Raw genomic sequence first — 13,327 nt, forward strand, 5'->3', positions numbered from 1 at the left:
AGTGTCCAAATTGTCGCAACAGCTGCAACAGCCGTTTGGGGGTGGTGGCCCCTAAAAACTGTGGACTTTCTCTGCCACTGAGGATGTGAAGCCGACAGCTTAAAAGAATTCCGTTTTGGTGGGAGTGGAGATGTCTGGAGACCTCAGGGGATAAACTTGTGTCTTTGCTAGCCTGTCTTTCTCCTAACAGCATCTCCACAGTGCCTGGCACCACTTGGTACTTGATAAATACCTGTTGATTGATTCCCAAGGATCCCAGTTCCATTTCCCACCTACCTACCCGCTCGGGGCGTAATCAACAACTAGAACTGGAGATTTGGGGATTTCAGAGGAACCTGTGAGAATCCTAATGGAGCTGGAAACGTGAATTTAGGAAAGACGGGCAGTCCACCACCCTCCTCTTCTCGCCTGCTTCTCCTATTTCTCCCCACTCTTTCCCCTCCCTTTCAGGAGCTCAGGGCCATAAAAATGCAGATGGAGGATCGGTGTGAAATAACGGGCCCATATAAATCCCTCTGCCGCCCGCCTGCAAGATGGATTGGCCGCATTGAAATTCCTCCGCGAGGATAATTAAACTCGGGGCCTCATCCGGGCAAAATTACATTCCTGTAATGGCGTCGCTCGGGGTCCCGGGAAATTGCTCCGTGGGCTTTCAGCGGCGGTTTTTATCGCCGGCCGGGGTGTGCCTGGCTGCGGCTCGCCTCTCCTCCGGGACCGTAAAGCTGCTGCCGTGATTTATCCTCCCCTTCTCCCAAATCCGATTAAATGGAGGAGCTCGGGGCCGGGGCGCCGCGGGGCCCGGGAGCCGGGAGGGGGCGGCGGGAAGGACGGGGCCAAGGAGGGGAGGACAAACGGCCCCTCAGAGGGTGGCGGATTTGCCTTTATTTACGACCGCGGCTTTCTTTTTATTTTTTATTTTTTATGGGGTTTGGTGAGTTTTTCCCGTCTTTCTCGTGCTGCGTTCAAGCACGATGCAGGGACGGCAGGGGTTTGGAACTGGATAGGCCTTGTCGCCCTGTTCCAAAGGGCAGGGCAAGTCCTATCTGTGAGACAAGGAGGCCTAGGAAAGATGAGGGGCCAGGAAGCCCCCCACCTCCTTCCATCAGGGGAAGGACGAGCGAAAGGGGAGAGAAGATGGGCGTTCAGGAGAGCATGGGGGCGGGGGAGTGGGGCGCTGCTTATCCCAACTCGCTAGTTGAAACCTGAGCAGAGGTTCGGGTAAGCCTGGAGTGACCTTGCAACATTACAGCGAGTCGCGGGTGCCCGTTATTCCTAGACTGTCCCAGGACCCAGGAAAGAGAGATTCGAATCATATTTAGCCCTATCTTCTGGCTCGCTGTTGCTGCTTTTCTCATGGTTTATCACCGGAATGGGAAGGGGGGGAAAGGGCGAAGCCACCAGAAGCAGCTGCGGCATTTTGCTGACTATTCGCCCATTGAGCCGGTTTGCCATCCAGTGATGCCAGGGTCCCGGCGCGACAGAAAGCAGGACTCCCAAGATCTTCCTCCTGCTGCATTTTAGGCACTGAACCCCATTCCTGACTGTATGTTAACACTGAATTCTGAGTAGGCGTTTTGTTGTCTTGGCAGTGTGACTGCGCATGCTCGGAAAGGGGACGCAAGTCCGCTATCCCAAACGTGGTACAGACCGAACCGCCGGCCACGTTACGGATCCGCTTACTCTGCGGAGTTGGCCTCATTTCTGCACTGTCGGCGCTCGCTGTAGTTTCTCCTCTCGAACGCCAGGTGGAGCAACTGGCCGGATACCGCCACAGCCCTGGCAGGCGGCGCTGTGATGCCTGAGCTGATCCTCTATGTTGCAATCACTCTATCCGTGGTGGAGCGACTCGTTGGCCCAGGCCACGCATGCGCTGAGCCTTCCTTTCGCTATTCCCGCTGCTCCGCCCCTCTCTGTCTTCTCTGCAGTGGGAGAAGGTAAGGCCTTGGGACCTAGAGCCCTCTGTGCGCCGCGCACGCGCGCGGGACACCCCACCTCGCGCGGATGCTTTGAGACTCTTACCTTGCTTGCTCCCACCCTTGTCCTCGCTTCCTCCCTGGCTCCCGCTACCCCTGCGCCTTAGAACTGGGTCTTCCGCGTGCAGGTGACCTCCAACCGCGCGGGCCTGGCGCCATCTTGGATGTCTTGTTGGGGGAGGGTGCCTTGGCGCTGGCCAAAGTTAGATCCTGGAGTGCTGCTTTTCACCTGTTCCACCCAGCCCCTACGGACACGCTTTTCTCGGCCTCTGGCCCTTTCAGATTGTCACAACCCCCAGGCCCTCCCCTCCTATCTCTGCTTTCTCTTCTCATCCTGACTTGTGCCTTCTTTATTCTGAAGTCTCCAGACTTCGGCCCCAGGACCTCAGGTGCTCCGAGCAATGGAGATAGTGGATCGTCTAAAGTCACCAATCCCTCTAGTCAGCACCCCTCAATTTAAAAAGTAAACCTTGAACATGGTAGAAGTGGGGAAAAAAAAAAAGCCAAAACATCGCCTCCCGTCAGGTTGTGGCTTGAGGGTGGCTAAGGCCGAAGAGAGAGGCTGGTTGCTTTGGAATCACTAGTTGTTTACCAGTACGTTTCTCGCATCCTGGTACGCTGGTGAAGTTGGAAAAGTCACAAGTGGTGGGCTAGAGATGAGGGTTTCTGTTGAGGCAGCAGGCCCAGAAAGGTGGGGTAAGGCCAAGCTAGTGGGGCCAGCATGAGTCCCTGCCTGCCAGCCTTCCTGTCAAGGATTAATTAACCTCCCCAGATTCTGCTGTTACAGGGAAAAGATAGTTTAAGGAAAGGAATAGTTAAGTCACCACCCCTGTGACTCATCTACACTGAGCAAAAAGCCCGTGATGATTTAGGAGTTCTGATTCTGGATAGTACCTTTGCCCAAGTTGTAGGCTAACAATTGCAGACTTGCCATGATTAGATAGCCAATGGTGGGATCACTTAATTGCCACCCTTTGTTGTGGGTTTGTTACATGCCAGCACCACATTAAACTCTTTGTGTATGTTAATTTGTAAATGAACATACTTAATCCCCCTAAGAGTTGCATTTTACAAAGATGATAATATGGTATAATTCCCTTAGAAAAAACCACTCCTTCTTTTTCTAAAAGCCTTAAAGAACTATTGGATTTTGACCCAACAAAACGTGAATAGTACAGCAGCAAAATTGGGTTAGAGTTACCTATAGGCAAAAATCAGAGTTCTAGATAGGACAAGAGTTGAAGACATCCATTAACCTAAAAGTAATTAAGGCTGGGTGTGGTGGCTCATACCTGTAATCCCAACATTGGGAGACCAAGGTGGGAAGATCGTTTGATGCCAGGAGTTCCACACCAGCCTGGCAAACAATTTTTTATAATGACACTGTCACTACAAAAGCAATTAAGATCTTGGATTCAGAAGTGTTTTAACCTGGAACAATCTGAGTTCAGTTCATTTAAGGAAGTGGCATTTAATAGGCCTAAGCATTCACTGAGTATTTCAGCCTGTGACATTAGAAAGCATGTAACTTAAAAGATCCAAGTTCAAGTCTATCCTCTACCACTACTGCAGTTTCAAGACTGGGTTTAAGGTCACGCTCTTGCGTTAAGTATATATAATAATCATCTGGGAAACTTGTTTGAAATACGGGGCACTTGAGCCTTATTCCGAGAGATCATTTTTGTTTGTTTGTAGACGGAGTTTCACGTTGTTGCCCATACTGAAGTCCAGTGGCATGGTCATAGCTCACTGAACCCTCCAACTCCTGGGCTGAAGCAGTCCTCCTGCCTCAGCTTCTGGAGTAGCTGGGACTACAGGTGCACTTCCACCTCACCTGACTAATTTTATTTTTTTAGAGCCGAGGTCTTGCTATTTGCCCAGGCTGGTCTTAAACTCCTGGCTTCAAGTTATCTCTCCGCCCCAGCTTCTCAAAGTGTTGGGATTACAGGAGTGAGCCACTGAACCTAACTCCCCCAGAGATCTTGACCAGGAAGGTCCAAGTTGGGCCCTAGAATATGCATTTTTTAATACATACACCACCCAGATAATTCTGGTTCAGATGAGCTTCTCACTTCACTTGGAGAAACCCCCCTGCCTTTAGGTTTTTAACTCACCTTCTGTTTCAGGTAAGTTCACTTCTACCAACTTAGTTACCTATAGGGTGTCAGGACTTCTTTAGATCTTGGGGAGACACAATTTAATACTTTTTTTTTTTTTTTTGAGACGGAGTTTCACTCCTGTTGCCCAGGCTGGAGTGCAATGGCGCAATTTTGGCTCACCGCAGCCTCTGCCACCCGGATTCAAGCGATTCTCCTGCCTCAGCCTCCTGAGTAGCTGGGATTACAGACATGCACCACCACACCTGACTAATTTTGTATTTTTAGTAGAGACGGGGTTTCTCCATGTTGGTCAGGCTGGTCTCGAACTCCTGACCTCGTGATCCGCCTGCCTTAGCCTCCCAAAGTGCTGGGATTACAGGTGTGAACCACCGCGCCCGGCCACTAATACCTTTTAGATAGACTAATAGCAGAGTTCCTCCTTGATCTTCCTCATCTTATTAATACAGGAAATTGAAGTATTTTGAGGAATTGGATACTTCCAGGGATCAGCAAAGAGATTGTTGGAGACCTTCCAGTGTCTTGGCCTTCAACAAATATCTCCCAAAACTACAAAGACTCTAGAGGGCAACTTTTTTGTTTGTTTGTCTTTTTGAGACTCATGCTCTGTCACCCAGGCTGGAGTGCAGTGGTGTGGTCTCTGCTCACTGCAGCCTCCACCTCCTGGATTCAAGCAATTCTCCTGCTTCAGCCTCCTGAGTAGCTGGGATTATAGGCATGCACCACCACACCTGGCTAATTTTTGTATTTTTAGTAGAGATGGGGTTTCACTGTGTTGGTCAGGCTGGTCTTGAACTCCTGACCTCATGATCCGCCCACCTTGGCCTCCCAAAGTGCTGGGATTACAGGCGTGAACCATGTGCCCACCCTAAAGGGCAACTTTTAAAGATCCAGATGATGAAGTCTTGAGAAGGGTTCGTTTTGCATAAAAACTAGGGAAAACTTAGGCAAAAGACACTCTGGGAAAATTCGTGTGGCAACTGCAAATCCCGAGTGATCACTTGTTGAGACCAGGGGAAGTCACTTGGTTATAAGGAAATCTTGGGAGCTGTGTGGGGTTTCTGGAAGAAGTCATGACTTCAGGGTTTTAATGCTATTTCTGCCGATGACTTAAGGTCAGTCACTGTTTTCTGGGCCAGTTAAGCTTTCTAGGGCCCCTTTTCTGCTAATAAGGATATAGTTTAGTGAATGAGGAGAGTGTTTACAATACTGCTTCTATAATTCCAGCTCTCCTGCCACAGCCCCTCACCCCCTGAAAATGTTCGCCTGCTCCAAGTTCGTCTCCACTCCCTCCTTGGTGAGTACCTGTTTTTCTGGGAGAGTTTTAAAGGAGAGACATATTGTCTCTCTTTCCATCAGATCTTGTTCTTCACAGCAAGGCTGGGGGAGAGGAGGTCCAGGCGGGCATATCACTTGAGGCCAGGAGTTCAAACGCAGCCTGGCCAACATGGTGAAACCCCATCTCTACTAAAAATACAAAAACCAGTTGGGCGTGGTGGCGGGTGCCTGTAATCCCAGCTACTCGGGAGACTGAGGCAAGAGAATAGCTGGAGGTGGAGGTTGCAGTGAGCCAAGATCGCACCACTGCACTCCAGCCGGGGCGACAGAGCAAGACTCTGTCTCAAAAAATAAATAAGTAAGAAAGATTTGTGGTGAGGGAAGGCCCTTTGCTATGATTGCCTAACAGGGGAGAGTGAATGCTTGCTAGATACTCTCCTGCCCCATATCCCTTGGTGGCCAGTTAATTCTCTTTTTTTTTTTTTTTTTTTTTTTTTTTGAGACAGAGTTTCTCTCTTGTTGCCCAGGCTGCAATGGTGCGATCCACCACAACCTCCGCCTCCCAGGTTCAAGCGATTCTCCTGCCTCTGACTCCCAAGTAGCTGGGATTACAGGCATCTGCCACCACACCCAGCTAATTTTTGTATTTTTAGTAGAGATGGGGTTTCACCATGTTGGCCAGGCTGGTCTCAAACTCCTGACCTCATGATTTGAGTAGAGACAGGGTCTCTCCGTGTTGGTCAGGCTGGTCTTGAACTCCCAACCTCAGGTGATCCGCCCTCCTCGGCCTCCTAAATTGCTGGTATTACAGGCATGAACCACCGTGCCTGGCTGTGGCCAGTTAATTATTAACCAGCCATCTTAGGAGAAGAATAAAGATGAGAATCTAGACCAAGATCAAGTTATTCCTACTCCTGAAACTGTATGTCATGTAAACTTACCATCCAGAGTGGTAAACATAAGTAGATTACATAACTTGGACTGAGTATGCACTGTGTGTAGGATCTTGTCCTGAGTGATCCAGAGCTAAAGAGTTCATTCTGGGACTTAAATTTGGATAGGAAGCTAAAATTTACATAAATACACATTGGAAAAGTATTTGACTCAGAAACAACAGTATGGAAGAAATATTTTAAATAGTAGTTAGAGGAGGCGGTTGGTTCATTCACAAATAAAAAGGAGTACCGTTTATTTAGCATTTATCATGTGCCTTCGCACTGAGTTTACTGATTGGTATACATAATCTCATTTACTCTTCAACCCTGAGAGATGATATTTTGATTTCATAAATGAGAATACAGGCTTAGAAAGGTTTAAGCGACTTATCCTGAGAGTACACTGCTGATAATAGAGTTAAGATTTGAATCTCACTTTATCTGATGCCTAAAGCCCTGGCCGTTAATCACCATGTGTCTGTTTTGGTGTCACTGGGTTGGGGTTAGTCAGAAAAGGCTACCAGGAGATAAATTTTGAGCATGAATCTTTGTTCCTGTTTTCCAAAAGGATGTGTTCAGGGAAAGTTACTGGCTTCTTTCTTGTGGGCTGACCATTACCCGTATAGATGGCCCCCTACTTTAGATGATTTGACTTAAGATTTTTTTTTTAACTTTTTGTGATGATGCAAAAATGATATGTATTCATTAGAAACCATACTTCGGGGTGGGCATGATGGCTCATGCCTGTAATCCCAGTACCTTGGGAGGCCGAGGTGGGTGGATCACTTGAGGTCAGGAATTCAAAACCAGCCTGGCCAATATGGTGAAAACCTGTCTCTACTAAAAATACAAAAATTAGCTGGGCGTGGTTGTGGGTGCCTGTAGTCCCAGCTACTCAGGAGGCTGAGGCAGGAGAATTGCTTGAACCTGGGAGGTGGAGGTTGCAGTGAGCTGAGCTGAGATCACGCCACTGCATTCCAGCCTGGTGATAGAGCAAGACTCTGTCTCAAAACAAAACAAAAAAACCATACTTCGAATTACTAATCTTTATCTTTTCCCAGGCTCGCAATGTGTGGTACAATACTCTGTTGCAATACTCAGCAGCAAGCCACAGCTCCCAGTCACCTGCCCAGTCACAAGGGTAAACAACCAGCACTCTACAGCGTACTGTGTTGCTAGGTGATTTCACCTAACTGTAAGCTAATGTAAGCTTTTTGAGCACATTGAAGGCTAGGCTAGGCCAGACTATGGTGTTTGGTAGGTTAGCAGTATTAAATGGTTTTTCAATGTGTGATGGATTTCTTGGCACATAACCCTATGGGAAGTCGAGGAGCATCTGTGTATATCTCCCTTGTTGAGTGAGGCAAATGCTTCTGAGACTTAGATTTCTTCTCATTCTCAAGAGCTATAAAAGGATACAGCAATGGTGGATGCTCCCTTGTAGCCCAAAAGGAAGTAGACTTTCTTTCTTTAAAGCAAAGTCTGAGAAGCAAGAGAAATGGTGTGGTTCTTTAATTTAGACTTTGCTAAAAGGAAGAATGATCCAGAATTCTAACGTATGTGTGAAGATGGGAAGGCCATCAGAGGAAAGAAAATCCTGTCTGATGATATAACAACGTGGCATTGTTCTGAAACTCCTCTCCAGTCTTCCTTGACCTTCCTGCCCCTGTATGTCATTCCTGCTAGGTCAAGAGCACCTCACAGCTGCTGAGCCGTCCCCTATCTGCAGTGGTGCTGAAACGACCGGAGATACTGACAGATGAGGTACCTTACTGGTGGAGTTGGGACTGTGGTTTTGGGGGTGATGGGTGGGGAGGGTTACCTGCCAGAACCAGGAGGTAGAATGCTGAGGACAGTCATCACAGGCTAAAATTCACGAATAGCCAAGGCCATGGGCTTTAGTTGGAGATGGAGAACGTTAATATGCTGTATGCTATAGTGCTCCAACTTTTGCCACTGGTAGCACATGCCCTTGTGCACTGCTGCTAACTGCTGTTACTTGGCCTAGTCAACTGACTTCAGTTGGAAGCATTTAGTCCTAGGAAGATTATCTCCTTGGGGCAGCAAGAATAGACTAGGGCCTCAGTCTTACACTTCTTGACCACACCTGAATCTTAAAGGCATTTGAAGTCTATATCCTACATTAAAAGGTTCTGTTTGCCAGCATTTTAGGGGGTTAAACAGTTTTCCGTTTGGGGGAGAAACAATGGGATTTGGCAGCATAAAGGTTTTAAATGGTGAAAAAGTTACTAAAGCAAAAAACTTTACCTTCTACCTGCCTCTTTTTCACAGGGCCTCAGCAGCTTGGCAGTCTCACGTCCCCTTACCTCACTTGTCTCTAGCCGCAGCTTCCAAACCAGCGCCATTTCAAGGGACATTGACACAGCAGCCAAGTTCATTGGAGCTGGGGCTGCCACAGTTGGGGTGGCTGGCTCTGGGGCTGGGATTGGGACTGTGTTTGGGAGCCTCATCATTGGTTATGCCAGGTAAGATAAGTTGGGCCCTCCACTGGTTATCTGATATGCTTTCCAAAGGTCAGAAAATATTTGGGGGTCTAGAACTATACTATCCCACTCTGTAGCCACTAGCTACATGTTGGTTGTTTGTTTTGAGACAGTCACGCTCTGTCGCCCAGGCTGGAGTGCAGTGGCGTAATCTCAACTCACTGCCACTTCTGCCTCTGAGTTCAAGCAATTCTTGTACCTCAGCCTCCCAAGTAGCTGGGATTATAGGCGCGCACAATGACGCCCAGCTAATTTTTGTGTTTTTAGTAGAGATGGGGTTTCGCCACGTTGGCCAGGCTGTTTTTGAACTCCTGACCTCAAGTGATCCACCCACCTCGGCCTCCCAGACTGCCAGGATTATAGGCGTGAGCCACTGTGCTTGGCCTGAATTTTAGTTTTAATTAATTAAAAATACATAGTTTAGGTTTTCAGTTCTTCAGTCACACTAACCATATTTTAAGTGCTCAGTAGCCAGATGTGGCTAGAGGCTACCATATTCAACAATGCAAATATAGAATGCTTGGCTGGGCACAGTGGCTCACTAATCCCAGCACTTTGGGAGGCCGGGGCAAGCGGATCACTTGAGGTCCGGAGTTCAAGACCAGCCTGGCCAACATGACGAAACCCCATCTCTACTAAAAATACAAAAATTAGCTGGGCATGGAGGCATGCGCCTGTAATCCCAGCTATTCAGGAGGCTGCGGCAGGAGAATCGTTTGAACCCGGGAGGTGGAGGTTGCAGTGAGCTGTGAGCCAAGATCATGCCACTATACTCCAGCCTAGGTGACAGAGTGAGACTTTGGGGGGAAGAAAAAAAGCAGAAAGAAAAACAAATATAGGCTGGGCGAGGTGGTTCATGCCTGTAATCCTGCACTTTGGGAGATCAAGGCGAGTGGATCACCTGATATCAGGAGTTTGAGACCAACCTGGTCAATATGGTGAAACTCTGTCTCTACTAAAAATACAAAAATTATCCAGGCGTTGTGATGGGCGCCTGTAGTTCCAGCTACTTGGGAGGCTGGACAGGAGAATTGCTTGAACCCAGGAGGTGGAGGTTGCTATGAGCCAGGATGTTGCCACTGCATTCCAGTCTGGGCAACAGAGTGAGACTGTATCTCAAACAAACAAACAAACAAACAAATAAATGCATATATATATATATATAAAAGAATATTTATATCATTGTGTCGTTGAAGAAAGTTTTATGAACAGCTTTGGTCTAGAGCATGTGTTGGCAAACGAAGGCCTAAGTGCCAAATCTGGGCCATAGCCTGGTTTTGTATGATTGAGCTAAAAATAATTTCACGGCCGGGTGTGGTGCCTTACGCGTGTAATCCCAGCACTTTGGGAGGCCGAGGCAGGCAGATCATGAGGGCAGGAGTTCGAGACCAGCCTGGCCAACATGGTGAAACCCCTTCTCTACTAAAAATACAAAAATTAGCCAGGCGTGGTGGCAGATGCCTGTGTTCCCAGCTACTCAGGAGGCTGAGGCAGGAAAATCACTTGAACCCAGGAGGCAGAGGTTGCAGTGAGTAGCAGTCACGCCACTGCATTCCAGCCTGGGCAAAAGAGTGAAACTCTTTTTTTTCTTTTCTCAAAAAAAATTGGTTTCACATTTTTAAAAGGTTTCATTTTTGTTTTAAAGCAAAAGAGACTATATGTGGCCTGCAAAACCTAAAATTATTTACAATGTGGCCCTTTACAGAAAATGTTTACCTTCCCTGTTCTAGAGACTCAGTGAACATAGTGACTTTACTGCTGTTTTTCCCCATCTCTGGGAATTTCCCTCTGTCACTCCTGGGAAAACTGGCACTGCAGCCAGCCCCTGGTTTCTGACGCCTGGGACTGTTTAGTACTCCCAGCTCTGGATAACTCAAAGTTAAAACCAAATTAGTCCTCTAGAGACCAGCAAGTTATCTTAATGTCTTTTGGGAAATAGAGTTCTTTTTACGAATTTGTATTAAGAAGTCTGACTGCTGCTTTATTCACTATTCTGTTAAATGTTGATGTTGATTTACCTTACCCATTAAGACTTCTGGAGGTATCAGAGTAAGGGAAATACAGGTTATATATGGGCCTTCAACATTGAGAGTCCTTTATCCATACTACTTCAATTCATAAACCCCATAAACCATTTGTAACTTTTTTTTTTTTTTTGAGATGGAGTCTCACTGTTTCCCAGACTGAAGTGCAGTGGCATAATCCCAGCCCACTGCAATCTCTGCTTCCCAGGTTCAAATGATTCTCCTGTCTCAGCCTCCCAAGTAGCTGGGATTACAGGCATGCACTGCTACCCCCAGCTAATCTTTGGGTTTTTTGTGAGTGTGTGTGTTGGTTTTTTTTTTTTTTTTTTTTTTTGAGACGGGTCTCGCTCTGTCACCCAGGCTGAAGTACAACTGTGCAGTCTTGGCTCACTGCATCCTCCGCCTCCCGGGTTCACGCCATTCTCCTGCCTCAGCCTCCTGAGTAGCTGGGACTACAAGTACCTGCCACCATGCCCGACTAATTTTTTGTATTTTTAGTAGAGACAGGGTTTCACCATGTTAGCTAGGATGGTCTCGATCTCCTGACCTCGTGATCCACCCGCCTCGGCCTCCCGACGTGCTGGGATTACAGGCGTGAACCACTGCGCCCGGCAATTTTTGTGTGGTTTTTTTTTTTTTTTTTTTTTTTGGTTTTTTTTTTTTTGAGATGGAGTCTCGCTCTGTCGCCCAGGCTGGAGTGCAGTGGCGCGATCTCCACTCACTGCAAGCTCCGCTTCCCGGATTCACACCATTCTCCTGCCTTAGCCTCCCGTGTAGCTGGGACTACAGGTGCCCCGCTAATTTTTGTGTTTTTAGTAGAGACGGGGTTTTACCGTGTTAGCCAGGATGGTCTCGATCTCCTGACCTCATGATCCGCCCGTCTCAGCCTCCCAAAGTGCTGGGATTACAGGCATGAGCCACTGCGCCTGGCAAGTTTTGTATTTTTAGCAGAGACAGGGTTTCACCATGTTGGCCAGGCTGATCTCGAACTCCTGACCTCAAGCGATCTACTTGTCTCAGCCTCCCGAAGTGCGGGGATTACAGGCGTGAGCCACCGCACCTAGCCTAATTTTTATACTTTTAGTAGAGACGGGGTTTCACCATGTTGGCCAGGCTGGTCTCCAACTTCCGGCTTCAAGTGATCTGCCTGCCTTGGCCTCCCAAAGTGCTGGGATTACAGGGGTGAGCCACCACACCCAGCCCATTTGTAGCTTCTTAAAGCCCCAAATCTTTTGACTATTTGAAATGAGAGAACATAATCTGTCCTTCTTACTCTCTGGTCTTCTAGAAGAGCAGTGTTCTAATTGTGTTCCATAAATCCCTTGGATTCTGAGGATGTGCCCCAGAGACTGTCTTAGTGAATAAAGGGGAGACCAAGCTGTTAAAATTTCCCCTACTTTTATACCATTGCAGTTTGACTTTTGGATGTTTACTATATCGGAGTTCTGCTTAAAGTTTGAAAACACTGCTCTAGATAGACCCTTCCACTCTGGATGCCTCTTCCATCCTATTTGGACCTTGGATATTAAGTGACTAGGCCAAGAGGTCTTAATTTGTGGTAATGAGATGGGTGAACCATTAGAGAACGTCATGATTATACCTGGGCCATGTTACAGGATTTTAGATTGTCTGCTCCCCCTTCATTCAGTTCTTATAGAGCCTTTGGGGAATCAGGGCAAGAATTTGGGCATGATGGTGTTACCCTAAAAGCTTCCTTATGTAAGATAAAGAGGAGAATTCTCCCTGAGCCCATCTTACATATTTGTCCTTTTCTTTGTGTGAACTAGAATTTCAGTCTTCTCTCCTCTCCTTCTCCAGGAACCCTTCTCTGAAGCAACAGCTCTTCTCCTACGCCATTCTGGGCTTTGCCCTCTCAGAGGCCATGGGGCTCTTTTGCCTGATGGTGGCCTTTCTCATCCTCTTCGCCATGTGAAGGAGCCGTCTCCACCTCCCATAGTTCTTTCTCCCGTGTCTGGTCGGCCCTGTGTGTTCCTTTTCCGATACCTCCCAGGCGGCCTGGGGAACGTGGTTGGCTCAGGGTTTGACAGAGAAAAGACAAATAAATACTGTATTAATAAGATGTTTCTTGAGTCTCCTGTGTATATTTCTTTTCCACAGTTGGCTGAGTGCCTTGGTGAGAGTACAAGGCCCGAAGGGTAGTGATGGCGCTAAACTCAACATGGATTTGGCTGAGCTCACTTTTTCTTAATTCTGTTTCAGAAAAGCTTTATTTGAAATAGCATAAACATTTTAAATTATTTTCACCTGGCATGGCCTGCTACTTGCCTGGGAAGATTGGGGTCAGTAGCAACTTCAAGTTTTAACTTAAAATGTTGGCTAATAGTCTTTCTGTTTCCACTGTCACTCTCCTGGCTCAGGCCCTCATTATCATCCTCCTTGTCTATTGCAAGAACCTCTTAACTGACCTTCTGCCTCCAGTCTCCTACCTAGAGCATTTACTTCTGCCTACCATTGCCAGGTGAATCATCCTGAAGC

At 47.5% G+C, this 13,327-nt stretch overlaps 1 protein-coding gene across 3 annotated transcripts; it reads left to right on the forward strand.

The window, feature by feature from the left end:
- The first annotated feature begins 1,197 nt into the window (after window positions 1-1,197).
- On the forward strand, window positions 1,198-12,911 carry ATP5MC2 (ATP synthase membrane subunit c locus 2). 3 transcript variants are annotated; one of them, XM_071071645.1, is made up of 6 exons: window positions 1,904-1,934; window positions 5,318-5,387; window positions 7,990-8,067; window positions 8,596-8,789; window positions 11,169-11,289; window positions 12,650-12,911. In XM_071071645.1, the coding sequence occupies exons 3-6, from the start codon at window positions 8,063-8,065 to the stop codon at window positions 12,762-12,764; spliced, it is 435 nt and encodes a 144-aa protein (XP_070927746.1). In that variant the 5' UTR covers window positions 1,904-1,934; window positions 5,318-5,387; window positions 7,990-8,062; the 3' UTR covers window positions 12,765-12,911. The 3 variants fall into 3 exon arrangements, with proteins under 3 accessions (XP_011727058.1, XP_070927746.1, XP_070927745.1); XM_011728756.3 differs by lacking the exon at window positions 11,169-11,289 and having other exon boundaries at window positions 1,198-1,934; XM_071071644.1 differs by lacking the exons at window positions 1,904-1,934; window positions 11,169-11,289 and adding an exon at window positions 4,076-4,099.
- Window positions 12,912-13,327: the final 416 nt, after the last annotated feature.

This window comes from Macaca nemestrina, chromosome 10 (genome assembly GCF_043159975.1).
Source record: "Macaca nemestrina isolate mMacNem1 chromosome 10, mMacNem.hap1, whole genome shotgun sequence".
Classification (NCBI taxonomy): Eukaryota; Metazoa; Chordata; class Mammalia; order Primates; family Cercopithecidae; genus Macaca; species Macaca nemestrina.

What these genes read in the sequence shown, in the direction of transcription:
- ATP5MC2 (XM_011728756.3), top strand. Translation starts at nt 1,795, where the DNA reads ATGCCTGAGCTGATCCTCTATGTTGCAATCACTCTATCCGTGGTGGAG. An exon ending in CTTCTCTGCAGTGGGAGAAG is followed by an intron (nt 1,935 to 5,317) that starts GTAAGGCCTTGG and finishes CTATAATTCCAG; the next exon opens with CTCTCCTGCCACAGCCCCTC. An exon ending in TCGTCTCCACTCCCTCCTTG is followed by an intron (nt 5,388 to 7,989) that starts GTGAGTACCTGT and finishes CATTCCTGCTAG; the next exon opens with GTCAAGAGCACCTCACAGCT.